Source organism: Rhineura floridana, chromosome 3 (assembly GCF_030035675.1).
Source record: "Rhineura floridana isolate rRhiFlo1 chromosome 3, rRhiFlo1.hap2, whole genome shotgun sequence".
In the NCBI taxonomy this organism is placed as follows: domain Eukaryota; kingdom Metazoa; phylum Chordata; class Lepidosauria; order Squamata; family Rhineuridae; genus Rhineura; species Rhineura floridana.
In genome coordinates, this window is record NC_084482.1 from 125,618,640 (window position 1) to 125,637,871 (window position 19,232).

General features: G+C 44.2%; 1 protein-coding gene across 1 annotated transcript in view; it reads right to left on the reverse strand.

The window, feature by feature from the left end:
- Positions 1–19,030, reverse strand: part of LOC133378790 (uncharacterized) — a 142,563-nt gene extending 123,533 nt beyond the window's left edge. The window contains exon 1 of the mRNA XM_061613413.1: positions 18,427–19,030. Within this exon, the coding sequence (XP_061469397.1) occupies positions 18,427–19,030 (604 nt within the window). The remainder of the gene's footprint in view (positions 1–18,426) is intronic.
- Positions 19,031–19,232: the final 202 nt, after the last annotated feature.

Below are 19,232 nucleotides of genomic sequence, written 5' to 3' on the forward strand. Positions count from 1 at the left end.
CCTAATACCAGTGTGGAATGTGTATCAGAGTCTGGAGCTAAGGTATATATAAATAAATCCCAACAAATTAGTAGTAGGCACTTTGTGGGGGAGGCAAGACAAAGGTTAGACAAAGACTGTCCTCAGTCCCTCTGCTCTGCTCCATCCATCCACTACAATTTTTTGCAAGTTTCCAGTTGTGCTTTGCATTAGCTACACAACACTGAATTCTGCAGTGTGCAGCTTTTCTCTTCTGCATATTCCAAGCTTACTGATAAATCTTTGATTCCTTTGAGACTCTGACCTCTCCACAGTGTCACATCAAGAGGTTTATTCTAATTTGGAAATCTTTTATTATCTTCTCCAGGCAATTTGGAAATGTACATGGACATTCTGTGCTCATTAGCTACAATTTAAAACAATGGGGAAGAATTAGCATATGTCACTTGACATCCCGTAACATCCTGTAACATGGTGGAGCACCATCAAATCACAGTAGTTAATCCTGGGCCTGTTCTCTTTGTGTATGTGTGTATGTGACCATGTCCAGAGATGTCATGAATAAACTTGGTGAAAGATGAATCTGCAGAGAGATAATGAACTGCAGAGTAGAAGACATACCTGTTTGGTGTCTGGCTATGGCCGTGAGCAAAGTTAAACATAATTATTTTGTCATTGTTCCCAAGTTATGTCAAAATTGGCAAGTGTGGTTTTATGAAAGGTAAGTCAGCATTATTACCCCTGATATTGCAGTTGGGAGAACTTAGGTCAGAGACAGTGGTTTGCCCCAGAGCTTTATAGCTTTATGAGGGCACTTAACTGAAGCTGAATATGGTTTGGGTCCGGCCAAGCCTAAATGGGAGACCACCTGGGAGCCCCATGTTTGCTGCCTTGAGTTCCAGGATGGAAGAAAGGTGGGATATAAATGTTCTTCACCAACCAACCAACCAACCAACCATGAGTTCATATAAAGGGCAAGATTTGGTCTAGGACCCTTCTGATTCATAGCTCAGTCTCAAGTAGACCAATCCACCAACCCCAATCCATCATGCTGGAAAGAATCTGGATGCGGCTAAGTTATCCCTCCACCTAGTACTGCTGCGTTCTGCTGGTGGAGGGCCTCTGCCAGCATGGAGGTTCCCACTGCATCTGCTGAAAGTGCAGGCAGTGGACACTACCTCTGATGATATTCCATTGGTGGTAGCCGGTGGGACTCTCTAAACAGGGCGCTTCTGGGGCAGGAAGGGGTGGAGCTGGGCCAGCCAAAGATCCACTACATCCTAAACCAGTCCAGCTACTGTGGCAATGCACCTACTCTAGGCCTCACTACTGCACCAGCCTGGAACGGACAGAGCAAAAATTAGACAAACTTACCTCCTCCTTCCGCTCCGGCCAGCATGAGCAATGGAGCTTCAGATATGGCATTGGCTCTACCCTCTATTCAGCCCTGCTGCTCCAAGATGGGAATTAGGATTCCTTAGCCTGTTTCCATACTGTTTCTGACCCTCCCGATAGTGCATCACATGACAATTAACTGCACACTGTACCGTAAGTTATAACAACATGAACAAAACTAAAGGAGAAAGTTTCAATTTTGTCTGTGTGTTTCTGTGAAGTGGGGGTAGAGAAAGAACTCAAATGAAATGACAATTTCACAAAGCACCTTTTCTCCTGATCTCATTTTTTGACCTCTAAATTGTTCATGAATGTGTTCCGGCTAATGATTGAATAATTAAACCCTTCTTGGATGTGCCCCATTTAAGCGGCAGAGAGTTGTTCAGAAAATGTGTTTTTCATTCAGTTGAAAATGTGGACATGCTGAAAATCTTGTCTGTGCTAGATTACCAGAGAACATGTCCATGTATGTGCGTGTATGTGTAATATTTAACATTTCATGTGGAGGAACAAACTCCGCCAAAATGTTTCTAATTTAGAAGCCAGCATGGGAAAACTGATATTTGAAATACAGATCAATCCAAGAACAATTTCTAATTCTAGATTGCAAAATATTATTTGAGATGGGAATGTTAGTTTAGAAGAGGGGAGGGCATCCTTCCCCCCTCCAACTTGGCTATGAGAAAGAAGAGTGGGAGTGAGTTTGAGGGGATAGTTGATGGGGTGGAGATGAGTGCCTCTCATTAGAGGGGAGGAAGAGGAGGAGTGGAACAATGTGCAGAAATTCCAAGCACTTATCTAGAGGGCTATCTAGATTTTAGCTGACTGATGCAAAAGGCAAGATGGTACCTTCCCCCATTCCATGTACAACAGCCACCCAGGCTGGCAGTTGAACCTTGCCTTGACACTGGTGACGGGACAGCATCGTAGGAGGCACAGGACAGCCCCACGTGGCACACATGGCTTTGTTAACTCCCCTTCCTTTAGCATCTGCAACTTGAAGCATCTGCTTCACTCTGTCTCATAGTAGGGCTGGCTCTTCCTATCTAGGTATTCTGTTAGCCAAAGTCATCAGAGTTAGGCTCAACCTCTTACGGCCCTTGTTGCATCTTGATATTTTGTAGGCTGAATGGGATTGTTGGGAGCTGCATGGGATGAGGGATGGAGTGGAAAGCTGAATGGCTTCATGATCTATAATAGGAGGTATGGGAGGGAACAGAACCAAATCCATCAAGACTACAATGAAGCTAGTGGTACCTGTTCCATTGTTGCACCTCCTCCTGTCCCAGGATGTTTCAGGGCTGATCTCATTGGCGCTGCCAAACATTTGCTGCTGTTGTCTAATGAAAAGGGACTTGTAAAGACATATTACTGGGTAGAAGCTACCCAGAGCCTCACACACCATCCACCACGGTCATGGTTTTAGCAGACTGGGGTTGTCTGTTACCTTTGTGACCACCTTGCTGCATTTGGGCAAAGTGGCCAAATTATTGCCAGAGGTGGTGTTGCAATCCCCTAGTCATGTGCTGAAGCTGGCACCTTCAGAAGTAGACATCCACAACACCACAGCTCTCCCAAATAATAATTGTTGCCAGATGTGTAGAAAGGTACACTCTGCAATTATGATTTTCCACTAGCCTAGAAATGGATGATTGAGTTATTGGAGGTGTGAAAACCACACTATTGTCAGGGTGCAATCACTACCTTCTGAAGGCACAGACCCCTGCCATGCCACACACCCTTGCCATTGGCAGGAGCCATTACATTCCCACAGTTTAGAGCTGAAATAAATCTGCCCAACAAAAGTCTCCTCAAAAGTATCTGCATATAGAAGTATCTGGATGTGCAAATATTTCGCAACATATTTTGTATTCACTCAGCAGCAGTTACCAACAGACTAGACTTTACATGTTGCAGTTAATACCTGACTGTATTGGTGGCTGATATGTGACAGAAGGTCAACATTTGTGGCTCATTTAATCAGTTAGGAAGCATCTCCTTGATTAGGTGAGCATTGAGGTACTTATATCATGTGAAATAGGCGTGTCACAGGGGAGGATTGCTGAGAGACTAATGTTTATTGCCCAGTCTAAGTTAATTGACAGGGGCTGGGGTTACAAAAGGTCGGTGGCTGATCATATGACAGCACTGAGAGATGGTACTCTGGGGTGTCTGGTGATGTTTATGAGATAAGGGAGGGTGCTACAGTGATATTCCCCATGTCTCACATGGGTCTTTGAGTCCAGGCCTCCTGTCTGCTCTGTATCTGAGAGATCTTGCTCCATTCTCTTGGGGCCAAGAAGATCCATTCATTCCTCAAGAGCACTTGTGGACAAGAAGAGACCAGGAAGATTAACACAGCCAGGCATTTGCCTTTGGTAATAAGAAGCTTAAATAAAAATCTACACACTGCTGCTGACCTTTGACTGCCAAGAGTGCTTTGTAGAAACTTTATTGCCTTCTTATGAAATGAACACAAATGTGTCTTTAATTCCTTCCTGGAGCCCCTGTGAACTGTACAGCTCAGGCAAAGGTAGCCTGGGACTTGTTAAGGAAGAATTTATGTGACATCACATGGAGTTGCAGGGGGAGGATGGTTTAATCATTTTTAATTACATCCCATTGGAGCTTCGCTGGGGCTTTTGAACAAGATCACTCCTTAGGCCTCTCACTGTCACTCATGCTTCTTCACTGGGGGCTAGGCTTGTGTTTGCTGTGCAATGGTGTCCAGAAGGAAATTCATTACTGTCTTCTCTGTGCTAACGAGCTGTGGCGCAGGGGCTGCAAGGGAGAACTACACAGATTTCTCTTTATGGGCCTACAATGACTTGGGTCACTTAGTGAAGGGCTTATGAAGCTTTAATTGACATATTTTTCTCCTTGCCCAATTCCTTATGAATCAGCGATGGAGTTGGAGGTAGCCAATATTTTCATGAGGCAACAGTGCCACTGCTATGGACTCCACCAGTGGATGACACCCTCACTGCCTGCATGAGGGCCTATTGGAACTGTAGAGCTAGAAGGCTCCCTATAGACCAGACTTTCTGAAACTGGTGCCCTTCAGATGTTTTGGACCCCAACTCCCATCAGTGTCGACCAGTTTGGCCAATGGTCAGGAATAATGGGTGCTGCAGTCGAACAACATCTGGTGGACACCAGGCTGGGGAAGGCTGGTCTAGACAAACATGATTAAGCTGTTTCTGGATTAGCCCCCTTCAGGTTGCTGGTGAAGAATCCTATGATTAAAATTTCTACATGTAAAAAAGCTTTCTGCACATAGAAAACTGAATGTCAGGCAAGTGTGTAGTCTTCAGATTTCCATAGTAGTAGCACTATAACTGTGGTTTAGAGTCATGTCCAAATCAACCTACGTCTCCCTCTTGGTAGTGCCATTTTGATGTTTTGAAAGCTAGAAACTGCTTGTGATTTGGTCTTGTCCATTCCATTGGCATGTATGGGATTAAGGAAGCATCTTCAGGAAACTTAAAAAAGGAGTGAACTTTCCTTCAGTGAGTTGGTACCATTACCAGTTTCCCAGTGCTAGATCAGGGCTACTGCTAGGTTAACACTAAGGGGAATGTTACCCCATTGGTCTAATTGAAATAATAATCTGTGCAGAGTCTGTGTGATCCCTGGATTACTCTGAGTAAGTCATTCAATATTGTGCCTTAGTTCCTGTTTGCAAAAAGGGGCTAACAGCACTGCAAGATTTATGAGGGTGGTTATTATAAACTGGCAGGTGCTGTTTTACTGCAAGAGGATGAAATCAGTAGAATGTTAAGAAATGTACAGGATGCTTTAGGTTTTTTATGGTTGTCAACCTCTTACCTAAAGAGATTCCTTTTTTAATGAAATATTTCAGTTAAAAATAAAACATGGAAAGCCCACTTGCTCAGATCTTTAATACACTGTTTATTCAGCCCTCTTAAAAATAATTCCAGCAATGTGATTTTCATTCGCTTAATGCTTATGATTTAAAGTGTGTTCATTTTGGTTTCTCCATAAAAGTCCCATAAAATCATTCACTGAGGAGAAAGGATTTCATTTGCCCATAAACATGAGGTTTATATTTTCTGGTAGTAAGAGAATGTCTATTATCTTTTCAAAGATCTCTGCACTTGAGAAAACTCTTTCTCATGCATAGAAGAATCAAATGTATTGTGATTATTTCAATTTTAAGACACCTTCTAAAAGGTAAATCTAGTAATTTCCACTTATTGTTTTCAGAACTCGCATGCATGAGCTGACTGTAACCCTTTTGTTAGATCCCCACAACTTGGGTATGGGTCCAACCCTTCTAGGGATATATCATTCAGGGTTGCTAACATCCTTAAGTTCTTTGATGTCCTTCAAATAAAAACTCTTTCCAAATGGATATGCTCATCGTTCATACTGTGACTGCAGTACAAATGTTAACATATTTGTGTAACTGGTTGAAACATATTCATCTGACTCAACCTCTTAAAACACCAGCCTCGCATCAAGTTTAACTGTGTTTTTATTTATGCATTCTGTCAGAAAATCTATGCAACGTTCCCCTTGGGCTTCAACAATGGAAAAGATATACGCACAGTGGCGGCAGCAGCCCACAGACAGGGCATTCTGGGTGGTCCTACATCAGGGTCTTTTAGGAGGCAGGATGACCAACCAGTTTGGTGACACAACCTTGCCTGAGAACTACCATGATGCTGTGCTATAGCTGTGTTCTGCTCTAACTGCACGAGGAGAACACAGCATTGAGCAACAATATTGGCTGGGAAACAAAGAGAAGATAATATTGAGTAGTGATAGGCAGATCTCCTCCAGTCTGCACTGAAAATGATTTCCAGGAAATAGATTGCGCTGCCAAATGTCCTCCAGATGTTCTCAAAGTATCTGGATGCTGCCATGGGAATGTGCAGCAGTGTCTAAGTCACTAGGAGCCATGTCATAGGGCTGAAACAATGACATTTGGGGCCAGCTCAGATACCTGTGCATTCCCAGCACAGGTGCCTGGAAAGGGCAAGATGATGGAGTGGGGTGCAGGCCACAAGCCTGAATAGTAAGACGACTCCAGAATTGGAAGCAGCCAGTGGTATCCTGGCTGGAGATGAAAAGCTGTGATGCAGAAGAGTCATTCCAAGCTCAAGGACCTTAAATATAGGTCCTTGTTGGGGAGACTCTCTGCTCCTCTAAACTCCCAGAAGCTGGCTAATGCCCTTCAGAATGCTGAATCTCTGGTGGACTAAAGCCACTAGAACAGGAGTCATCAAGGCAGTAGGTGTGTGTTTGGTTGGGTGGGGGAAGTGCCCACAACAGTTTCTCTGGTTTGCAAATGTATCCATGGGACCAAAAAGGTAGATGACCCCTGCACTAGAAGCTGTGGCTGCTGTAAGAGAGGTCTGTTCATCTGAGGTTTTCTCCTCAGTGGTGCCTCTGGAGCTCCTCTCCAAACACTCCCCATGATTTTCCATCCATTTCAACTTGTTCTTACTTCTGACATAAAATTCAGAGTGAATGGCTGTGAACCTTATGAAAAATAACTCTCTGAAGGCAGCAGTTGCAGCAGAGATCGCTTCCTTAGTGAAACTGCAGTTGTTCACAATGCAAAACCTGTAAGAGGGTGGACAAATTTCATCAACTATACCTGAGCCGGATTTTGGTTTTGTAGTCCATTAGAAAGACAGCAGCACCTTTTGCAGCACTCTGCCCCCTTGTACTGCACTGAGGTAGGAAGATCAGGACATGCTCAGAGAAAAAAGTTCTACTTACTGAACCTCATACCAAACTCCTTACAATACATTGCACCTCAGCAGTGCACTACGGCTCTCTCTCCTCTTATCAGTTGTGGGTCAGAAGAGAGAGCAATCCCACTGATCCACTTGTCTGGCTCCTATCCCCCAACACCTTCTACGACACAGGTGGAATATACAAACTCAGGAAAACCAGACACCAGCAACGGTTCCTGGAAACAGTGTGGTCTTTCTCTGAATGTCACTACTCACATATACAAGGGATTGTTCGGCATAATGGTAGTCACCAATTTCAACAATGTGGGGTGGGGGTGGAAAGGGCCATAGCTTGGTGGCAGAGGATCTGCCTTGCATGCACCAGGTCCCAGGTTCAATCCCTGGTGTATCCAAGTAGGATTGGGAAGGTCCCCTGTCTGAAATCCTGGAGAGTCCTTGCCAGTCAGTGTCAATAATACTGAGTTGGATGGATGGATGGATGGAATGACTTGGTATAAGGCAGCTTCCTCTGTTCCTAGATTTGTTTATGTGTGTGCATGCAGGTCAAATCTATGAGCACGATGAGTACAAAAAAAAAAAATCCCAACGCAAAGGGGACAATCCCAGACAGAGTCAGTCCCCCACAGTTGTTTTCTTTTGACTTCTTATTAAATAGGCATGGCATCCCAAAGTGTAAGACTCACACTCAGAAGTGCAGCAACACAGGCAGGACCGCATTTGCACCAAAAATGAGAGGGAGGAAGAAAGGAAACAAGCCTGCCAGAGATAAAGCATCTGTTCTGCATTAGCAGAACAGGCTGTGTTCTTTGTTCCAAATGATCATGCTGATACACCATGCTTTGTGGTACTACAGAGAAACCCATTGTGTCACTCTCACTGGAATCATTTTGACAACTACTAGCAAAGTGTGTCCAAACCCAGACCAGAATGTTTGTTATATTTCATCTCATTACAGCTTTGTCCCGTACTTTTCCAGTACTTATCTTCATAACTTCATATATAAGTCTTTCTTCCAAAATTTCAGATTTGGTTTTAGCTTTTTTAAAATGAAGGTGATGATGTTGAATTTGTGCAGTTGCACCTGCCATGTACCTATATTTTTAATAAATAAGACACAGTATTCTGAAACATTGACCAAAGAAAGGAGCTATAAGAATTCAGAATCATGACATACATGGTAAAATGTATGAAAAGATCTTGGCAAGATGCTTACAGCAAATGGGTGGATTTGTGCAAATTCAGCAAAACACAAAAAAGAGAAGAGCTCACATAATGGAAGGGAGAGATCATGGAGGAGGAGAGAACAGACAACAGCTCCAAACAGGGATCTTTGCCCAGCAAATGTCTTCACTTTTTGATGAGAAACATCTCTCACCTCCAGTAAATGGGGGTGCTAAACAGGAAGGTACCATCTTACTGTGAGGTCATCAGTCATGAATTGCACATAACGTTCCCAGTCTCAAAGAATGAAGGAGGAGAAAGCTATATGCATTTCCCACCAGAAAAGAGCAGAAGTCTAGAATTAGTTCTTCAGCTGTGGGAATTCTAAGAACATCTTCCAATTAAAAAAAACAGTCCAAAATGCACTAATACAATCACTAAAGTCTAAGGAGTGAGAAAACTCCATTTCTGAGTGCCATATGGATTGAATTATAATTCTATTAGGCAAACAAACTGGGGCAGGGGCTAGATGGGTTCACACCATTTTAGACCTTTCCCTCCTTCCCCTTTTTTTGTCATTGTAAAGTGTTGTGAGGACCCTGAATACTGAGCACAAAAAGGGGTTTGCTAAATGAAGAGGCTAAAGAAGCCGTTACCGTACAATAGATTTCTAGCAAAAGTGAGAGAAAAATATCCTACACTTTCATCTTTTAGGATGACTAAGCTTTTTCTTTTACTGTGAGGGGCCATAATGTTACAGTGATTAATTGCTTCCAAGGCTCACCTTCTATGACCATATTAATCTGAAAGCAGGCCTAGAGAGAGGGCCCAGACTGGGTGGCAAGTTCCTTTCCTGCCTCAGCAGGAGCAGTAAAGCCCTTTATGTGGCAAAGGCACCTGGGACAAAGAGTGAGCTACGCCTCACTTAGCCAACCACATGGCCTTTGTGCGGGACATAATGGGACTTCCTGGATGGATAAACTCAGGGGTTGAGAACAGAATCTGCTGCCAAAGATGGTAAATTGGAGGGGATGAGGTGGTGCATTCTTTTGGAAGAGTGGTTTTTACCTTAAGAAGAACAGTGACAGTATTGCATTGTACATATGACACACCCCTGGACTGCTCTCCTTAACTTCCCACCAGTCAGAGAAGCAGGAACAGTATAGATGGAACAGCGCACCAAAATGTGGAAAGCGCAGTTATTTGCTGGTTGAAAAAAGAAAGAAAACAGTTGATTTGTAAGAGTTATAAGAAGAAGAGCCCTGCTGGATCAGACTAGAGGCCAATCTAGTCTCCCATTCTGCTCGTTCCCCACAGTGGCCAGTCTAAATGCCTCTCAGAAGCCCACAAGCAGGACCAGAGGGCAATGGCCCTCTTCCACTATTGTTCTTCAGCAAATGGTATTCAGAGGCATGCTGCTCCTCATCTTGGAGACAGCATATTGTCACTGCTAACCGCAGATGACCTTATCCTCCATGTATCTGTCTAGTCTCCTTTTAAAGCCATCTAAGTTGGTGGCTGACACTGAGGAGCATAGAAAGAAAGAAAGAAAGAAAGAAAGAAAGAAAGAAAGAAAGCTCATTACTCTCCCACATCTTCCCCACATATTTATTGTAATGTTGTCTACATTGAGGCAACAGAATAGTAAAAACAAACAAACAAACAAATGCTCCTCAACTCATTCTCACACTGCCATTTGCAGTGGAAAAAGGCTGTGGCATGGAGAGGACACCAAGCAGTAAAAATAAAGAAGATAAAACATGTTTGTTTCCAAACCTAGAAATTATAACTTATGAATTATTAGAAATTTCAACTTGAACTTTTTGGTCACACTGCCAAGCTTTGTTCACTGAGTAGCTTGGGTGGTCCACGCTGAATGGAAGAAAGCATGAAGAGAGCCAAGCCTAAGGAGACTGGCTTTGCCCTTTATTCCTATTGTGATTTTACACTATTTTAGTGTCTTTCCATGGTCAGCAGGCCCACCCATCATCAGCATAGCCATCTTGTCTGGGCTAGTTTTAATGTATTCTCTCATCCAGTGCATTACTAGCCTCTGGCAGTCATTCAGCAGACCTATCTCCACTGATACTGAGGAAAAAGAGAATAAGAGTTGGGTGTTGGGATGGGGAAGAAATTTGATGTAGTTCACCTTTAAAGGCAAGCCTACCTAATTTGCATTTTCCGAAACAATATGTGAACTAAATCACAGCCATCCTTTGAAATTCACACTTCTTTCAAATTGAGAAAAACTGAAATTGAAAGATTCGCCCAACCCTAGTTGGGGGCCAGCAATCATACATGATGACTGGGCTCCAAACCCTTGAACAATGTCACCCACATTAAGGCATGCAAGGAAAGATAGGGCTCTGTGGAATCCACAGGACAATTTCTATGAAAAAGAGCAGTAATCTCCTAACCCCATCTCCTGGAACGATCCTAGAAGGGTTGGCATTATTGGGTACCTGACAAGACCAATACACACTCTGCAGGGGATCCTGCATTGCAGATTCCACACTGACCAGTGGGTTGGATGGTGTCCTCTGAGATCCCTTCCCATTCTAAATAAGTATTCAGTACTTACATGCAGAGAGCCAGTGTGGCGCAGTGGTTAGAGTGTTGGACTATGACCTGGGAGACCAGGGTTTGAATCCCCACATAGCCATGAAGCTCACTGGGTGACCTTGGGCCAGTCATTGCCTCTCAGCCTCAGAAGAAGGCAATGGTAAACCACCTTTGAATACCACTTACCATGAAAACCCTATTCATAGGGTTGCCATAAGTCGGGATCGACTTGAAGGCAGTCCATTTCCATTTCACTTACGTGCATTGCTTGAAGAATTATTGCTTACGGTTTTTAAAATGTGTAATTTAATTATTAGGAGATGTATTCAATGAGGAATTTGCATTTTTATATAATATATATTGAATTTTATTGAGAGGTAAACTACTTTGAGATTTCTTGAAATATCAAGTGGTATACAAATTATATAAATAAATAAACAAATAATTGTTCTTTCCTTGTTTATCCCTGTCTCCATCTCCTTCCTTTCCCTATTCTGTCTTCTGAACTGTGTTGGCTTTTAGGATGTAAGTTCCTCAGACAGACACTTGTCTCCTTGTACTTTGCAAAGCACCAGGCACATACATAAAAAATGTAATAAAAAATGGCTGTATTTGACTCATGATAAACCATACTTAAGAGTAGCCCCATTTACTAACTTGTCCATTAATTTCAATAGGTCTATCCTGAGTATGATTTTGTTGGCTATATAACCCAATGAAATAATAATAAGAGAATCAATAGAGTCACACTCCCCGACTCTCTCTTGATTTAGATCATCATTCAGGGAGGCCTAAGCATTTTCATCCTGGACTCTGGCTGGAAGCCAGATTGAAATGGAACCTCTGGATGTGAATGTTCAATTTAGTTATCATGGTTAATAACCATTTGTAGACTGATCTTCCATGAACCAAGTAGCTTTCTGTTACATACACTTGGGAATGTAACAGAGGCTACACAAGTGTAAAATCAGGCTCAAGGAAAGAAGACCTGAGATCTAATTGCACTTAGTCCGGAAAGTCCTCTTGAGTTCTGCTAGGCATTGCTTTTATCATCTGCAACAACAAAGTGAACTGCTAGTTAAGAATGCTTCTTTGCCATGTGGCATGTTCCATAGCTGGTTTGGATATACTGAAAAGGCACATGGTACATCCCTTCCAGGATTGTGATATTTCAGATGGCAGGTGGAGAATTGCATGTTTGACTGTTTCCCATGTCAGGGTTTTGCCTGCCTGTCCTGTATGCCTTGCCCTTCAGCTGGAGGTTGCAACTGAAAATACTGCTGTGTGCCTACTTCTGTAAGAGGGGGGATTAGTTTATCCTGATCCAATTGTTCAGCCTTTTTGCTTTCCCACTGCTTAGAGGAAGAGAGGCAGGCACCATCCCACGTACTCCTTCCTTTATCCTTATTTCCTGTTGTCAGCTAAGCAGTGATTCGGTTTTGTGGGTTAGTTGCACTAGTTGGGTGGCTTGATCAAGTGATCAGAGGAACTCTTTCTCTGTTTGGGTGTAGAAGCGAGAGAACAAAGCCATCCCAGGGTCCCTTGTTTTGGCAGCAGCACAACTGGGACTTACATGGTTTTGACAATGCAACGAGGCAGGGAAAAGTTGCAGCTTCGATTTACCAACACAGGGGGATCCAGCCCGTGCGTGCAAGCACACACACATTCACCAGCTGCACAAGCACCAGCAGGGCTTGTTCAGGCATTCTGCTCTTGCAAGGAAAGAGGCAGCTTTTTGGCATCCTGTGGAAGCATGCAGAGTAAAGCTGGAATCGGGAGCCAACAGTAGCCTGGATTCAATGGGATATGTGAGATCTGATAATGTAATCCCAGGATGGTTGAACTGGCTGCTTGCAGTTTTCAGTCGTATACCTGAAAGATGAATCTGGCCCTTATAGAACACTTTTTGTTCCAAAATAACAATAATTGAAGGTGGAAGGGGGAGTGAAGCAATTTCAAGTTCATTACTATTGCTGTTTCTGTCGTTATCGTTTGTGTTGCTTTATCAGGACTTATCAGAGGCAAGGCCAAACCTAATCTAAATCGGTCCCCTATGCAGTACCCTACTCTAAACTGGTACCCTACTGTAGTACATATTGGTCCTTATTAATACTGATCCAAAAAAGGGGGTGTTTCATAAACATTTTCATGTGCCATGAAGTGTGTCCCCCCCCTTTTTGGACAGGTTTTTCCCCACATCACTTTGAAAAAGTGGACAAAAGTGTTTTTGAAATATGGAGAATTGACTGCTAAGGGAGAATGTAGACAAGGATGTGCATGCATATGTGCATGAATGCAACATAATGTGGATGGATGATGTGCACATTAGGAAGTGCACATGGAAATGACTCATATCTTTCAGTGAAATGTACATTCCGATGGTCATCCCCATTCTGGCCCAATTGTGTGTAACTATGTGCAAGTACAGGATTAGGGCAAAAGTCTTGCATACAGTACTAGTAGGCAAGGGAGCCAGCCAGAGCAGCATAGCAAGTCTGAGATCATCAGCCTGGTTGCTTGGGTAATGGTGGTGTGTTCCCTGTCTCCTCCCCCTATGCAGAAGCTGATGAGGGGAGATGATAGCTTTCCACAAGGGCAGCACGTGTGCAATGAAGTGAAAGATGGGGATGCCTTCCAAAATAGTAAAATTGCCGCAAAAAAATAACCTTGTGAAAATTTGCAGGACATTAATGCATATACAAATACAGATTTACATATACACAAAGATACACAAATGCACATGAACCCATAGATATACCTATGTTTACACAAATACATTCACAGGTGCATGCAGAGACATGGAGCATATTTATATTATATTGTAGTTGACCTTCAGCTTGTTCTCAAGACGGAGTTCAACAAGTTTTCACATGTGCACATGCAAATGGTCCAGACATGAGAATACTTGTGGTGTGCCTGAATAGTAGCAGGTGAGCCTCATTTTTCAATTGCCAAGGTTGAATATCCTAACTGATGTGCTGGCTGTTTCCCTTAATCCACTTTGTTGTTTTTTGTTTTTACAGATCTGGCTCATGTTGCCAGAAATGGGCGCCAGCATCTGAACAAACACATCTGATCAAAAGCATCTCCTATATAGCTGATCCAGAGGCTATGCTCTCTCCCTCTGAATGCAACTTGATTCACAGAGCAAGAAGCACTCTATTTACTATTTGAACTCTCTTTTGAGAGGGTCTTTTGTCCTACTAGCCTCTGCAGTTTCTTGTTATTCAATCCCATTGATGATGAACGTTAATAATACACTCAGAGGGTGCTTCCAGACTGTCACTATTTTCGGGTGGGATTCAATCACATACCAGCAAATTCAGGTTGCTTAATTAAAGTTGATTTAGAGGTCTTGCACAACAAAACCACTGCCCCCCCACCAAACCAGAATTTATAAAAGTAACAGGAAAATGCACCGGAAAGTGTGGGTAACATTTGCTTGACACATTTTCTAACATCCAGCAAAGAAATCAGAACGAATGCTCAATAAATAGCCGATGTCATCTAATCTCCCTGCAAACAAATCAGGATAAATGCTCAATAAACAGATCAACTTGAAATGACCAGAGCCACAACTTTCAGCTTTTCTTGCTCCTATGAAGGGCTAACTAGGTCTAGATTTGCTGCCGATGGAAATAAATGGGATTATGTTGTGTGGACTCCTGTAACATGGCCAGATCCCAGGCTGCATGAGGAGGTAAGTCCTGTTCAGAGCAGAAGAAAGACAGGCTTGATCTCCTTAAGATTTTCCTGGGAAGGAAGCCAAAAGTACTATAGTCCCATATGATTTTTGCAGAGGAAGTTAGTACAAAAGAGCACAGTGGACTGTCTGAAATAATCATATTACACTTTTTTAATGTATAAAACTTCTCCTAAGATGTCAGAAGACATTATTTTTCATCACACCTATCATCAATCTACCCAAACCAGTAGAAACTAGGCTATTTTTTAAAGGTCCACTTCACAGATTATCATTTTCCTACATTCCTCTGTATAGGAAACTAGTAGTTAAAGTAATGTCTAAATTGTTCCTCCCCTCCCTCACTGTAAATACACTATTTAGGTTGCCTGATCTACGTACTCACTGTATGGAAAACACCGATGCTGCACTTCATCCACTGCAATATTTTCTGGTACAGTCCCACTCCAATCCAAATATCCTCCATGGGCCCCTCTAGATGTTCTTTTTATTGAGTATTCACTGTGATTTGTGCTCATGAGGGCACAAATCAGGGTGGTTATACGTGATTGTGCTTTCAATACCATTTGTGTTTGCAAAAGTTTCAAAGCAGTCATACTGCTTTGTTTGCAATAGGTCCATGTCCCTGAGTTTCCTGCTGAAATCCTGTAGTTTTTCTTACCACAAATGTTCTGATTCTTCACAAACACACATGCTCTTTTCTTGCACTGTAGAGCAAGAGTGCACCTCTAGACAGCAATAATGCGGTAACATTGGGGAAGCACCACAGAGCAGCTAACAAAGCAGAATGGCGTGTGGATTACCTGGTATGAATCCATGACTAATGCATTATTGCATTAATGTGGTGCGAAGGTGGTCCATGTCTCACCTTCTGTCCTGCCCAGAGCACGAGACACAAGACGGAGGCGAGGCTGGAATTAATTCTTGCTTTATTAGAGTAATGGTTACATCAAAAGCAGTGTGCTTCATAGACCTGTCTATGCTAACTCTCTACTGACTCTACCTGAGCTACCTAGGCATGCTCTGCAGCATGTGGAGTAAGTTGACTCAGTCTTGCGCGGGGCGAAGCAGGACGATCCTCCAGCTGTACATCTGACAGCACAGGCTCGCTAAGTGACTCGATCTCAGGGGGCAGGGAGCAGGTTGGGAGGGTAGCATTTCAAGTGCCAGGTGGGGAATCCCGGGGTGGTGGTGGTGGTGGACTTGGCAGGCGCGAGAGGTCACTTCCCAATGGCTCTGTTGGAGTGCTTGTAGACAGAGCAGGATCCGCGTCGACGGGAGGGCTGTCCGTGGGAACTGGGGGGCTGTCAGCATCTCCCCCCTCAATACCCTCATCCTCCTCCAACACCTCTCCCTGGTCTACCTGGGGGAGCTGGGGCTCAACATCATCCCCCACTCCATGCACTATTCCCCTCCACCCCCTGGGCTTAGGCTTGTTCGGGTAGGCATCGTGGAAATCTTTCACCAAGTCTGGTGCATGGACGTCCTTGACTGCTTCCCAGGAATGCTCTGACAGATCATACCCCTTCCAGTGAATTAAATATTGAAGCCGTCCCCTGTGTTTCCGCAAGTCCAATACCTGCCACCCCACCCCCATTCTCTTGCCTGTGCTCTCTCAGCCACCCCTCTTGCTTACCCTCTTTCTCATCCTAACATCACCACCCCCATTCTCTTGGCCAGGCTCTCTCAGCCACCCCTCTTGCATACTCCCTTTCTCATCCTAACACCCCCACCCCATTCTTTTGCCCATGCTCTCTCATCCACCCCTCTTGCATACCCTCTTGCTCATCCTAACACCCCCACCCCCATTCTCTTGGCCAGGCTCTCTCAGCCACCCCTCTTGCATACTCCCTTTCTCGTCCTAACACCCCCACCCCATTCTTTTGCCTGCACTCTCTCATCCACCCCTCTTGCATACCCCCTTTCTCATACTAACACCCCCACCCCCATTCTCTTGGCCAGGCTCTCTCAGCCACCCCTCTTGCATACTCCCTTTCTCGTCCTAACACCCCCACCCCATTCTTTTGCCTGCACTCTCTCATCCACCCCTCTTGCATACCCCCTTTCTCATACTAACACCCCCACCCCCATTCTCTTGGCCAGGCTCTCTAAGCCACCCCTCTTGCACACCCCCTTTCTCATCCTTACACCCCCACCCCCATTCTCTTGCCCGCGCTCTCTCAGCCACCCCTCTTGCATACTCCCTTTCTCATCCTAACACCCCCACCCCATTGTTCTGCCCGCGCTCTCTAAGCCACCCCACTTGCATACCCCCTTTCTCATACTAACACCCCCACCCCCATTCTCTTGGCCAGGCTCTCTCAGCCACCCCTCTTGCATACTCCCTTTCTCATCCTAACACCCCCACCCCATTGTTCTGCCCGCGCTCTCTAAGCCACCCCACTTGCATACCCCCTTTCTCATACTAACACCCCCACCCCCATTCTCTTGTCCGTGCTCTCTCAGCCACCCCTCTTGCATACTCCCTTTCTCATACTAACACCCCCACCCCATTCTCTTGCCCGCACTCTCTCAGCCACCCCTCTTGCATACCCCCTTTCTCATCCTAACACCCCCACCCCCATTCTTTTCGCCGTGCTCTCTCAGCCACCCCTCTTGCATACTCCCTTTCTCATCCTAAGACCCCCACCCCATTATTTTGCCCACGCCCTCTCAGCCACCCCTCTTGCACACTCCCTTTCTCATCCTAACACCCCCACCCCATTCTTTTGCTCGCGCTCTCTCAGCCACCCCTCTTGCATACTCCCTTTCTCATCCTAACACCCCCACCCCCATTCTCTTGCCCGCGCAAAAGGTTACCGGGCTGTTTCTAAGCAAGGACAGGTGTAGCACCCAGGGCCTGCGGGAGGGGTGTATTGTTGTCCAGAATAGGCTGTAAATCATTGATGATATGTAGAAGTGGTTTTACGGTCATTCTGACTTCTAGCTGCCTGTAGTAAGAGGGGAACATTACTGTGAAGTGCTGAAGGGATCACATTCACTACTCTTTTAATTTTCTGACTGATGAGCTGTATATAAAAGCAATTATAATGAAAATAATGTTCTGAAAGTAAATATTTGTGTTTTGTTTTTTCTTGTGTTTAAAGAGGTTTGATCCTAACTAAAGTTGTGTGTGCCTCCACATTCTTTGTAACATTTTGAATTAATTGTAAGAGCACACTGAGCAATGCAAATTCATATGTGTATAGTATAGAGCTCTGAAGTTAAGTCAGGAATGAATTCCATAGCTGAGATTAATTGGCTATTTTTTGCTTAGCATCTTAGTTATTATTCCTGAACTACCGATAAGTTAATATAGGACACTGTCAGAATTAATAGGCTTTGTTCTGTGTTTGGGCAGTAAAGACATAGTAGCTACCTAAAAACTTTAAATAAGAGTTTAAAGAGTCATCTTCTTTCTGAATATAACCTTTGCACAAGGACATACAGTACAGTTCTGTTAGACTGTGAAAAAGTTACCTTCATTAATTGTCAGCTTAAGCTCAGACTTGCCAGCACTAATACTTTGGGCCTGGTTTAGAATAAAATGGGAGCTGCAAATGTTCTAGGATACCATGAAATTGAGTTTTGAAGAATTTATTTTTAATGTTGTTTTAGGCTACTTAGATGTGCAGCAGCCAAGGCCAGCACCTTGTAGGCATTTTTTTTCAAGTAACTGAAATGTAACTGTAGTGATTACTTTTGAGAAAAAGTAAAGTAATCAGTTACTTTCAGAGTAATTGGAATTGTAACGTAATTACTACTTTTTTGGGCCATGCAACTGTAACTGTAATTTATTACTTTTTAAAAGTAATCTTCCAAGCTCTGGAGAGCATCCCTGCGTTGGCAAGTAACATGTAGACAGCCACACTCTGTCCCCCACAAAGATCGGGGGACCTTCCTGCTGATGCTGATCCGCAGCCTTCTTATAATCCTCCTTGGTCCACTCTAACTGTTCTCTCAACAGATGCTGTATAGCCTGAAGCTCTTGTACAAAATCCTCCGCCGCCAGGACGAATGGGCTGGCTCGAGGGGCGGCAAAAGCCTGAGGGTGATATCCCAGATTGGCAAAAAATGGGGTCTGTTGTGTAGTTGAGTGTACGGCATTGTTGTAAATAAACTCCACTAGGGGCAAGAAGGATACCCAGTTATCCTGCTGATAGTTGACATAGCAATGCAGGTACTCTTCTAGCATGGCATTAACCCTTTCTGTTTGCCCATCCATCTGTGGGTGATGGGACGATGAAAGTCTCAGCTCACTCTGCAGGATTTGCCACATTGCTTGCCAGAAACGTGCCATGAACTGTGCCCCTCGATCAAAGACCAATACATCCTGGAGACCATGCAACTGGTACACATGCTGCACATACAAACAGGCCGTATCTTGAGCATTTGGGAGTCCCGTGCACGGAATGAAGTGCACCATTTTTGTGAATGTATCCACTACTACCAGCACTGTAATTTTCCCTTGCGAGGAAGGGAGGTCAGTGACGAAGTTCATGGTGACCATCTGCCAGGGTCCTTGGGGGGTCGGGAGTGATTCTAAAAGCCCTGCAGGTCGTACAGTGGCTTGTTTGGCCCGAGCACAGGTGGGACAGGACCAGACGTAATGTTCCACTTCTCACTTCATCCTAGGCCACCAGAACTCCCTGGCGACTGCTTGTAAAGTTTTGTAGACTCCAAAATGTCCCACGGCAGGGGAG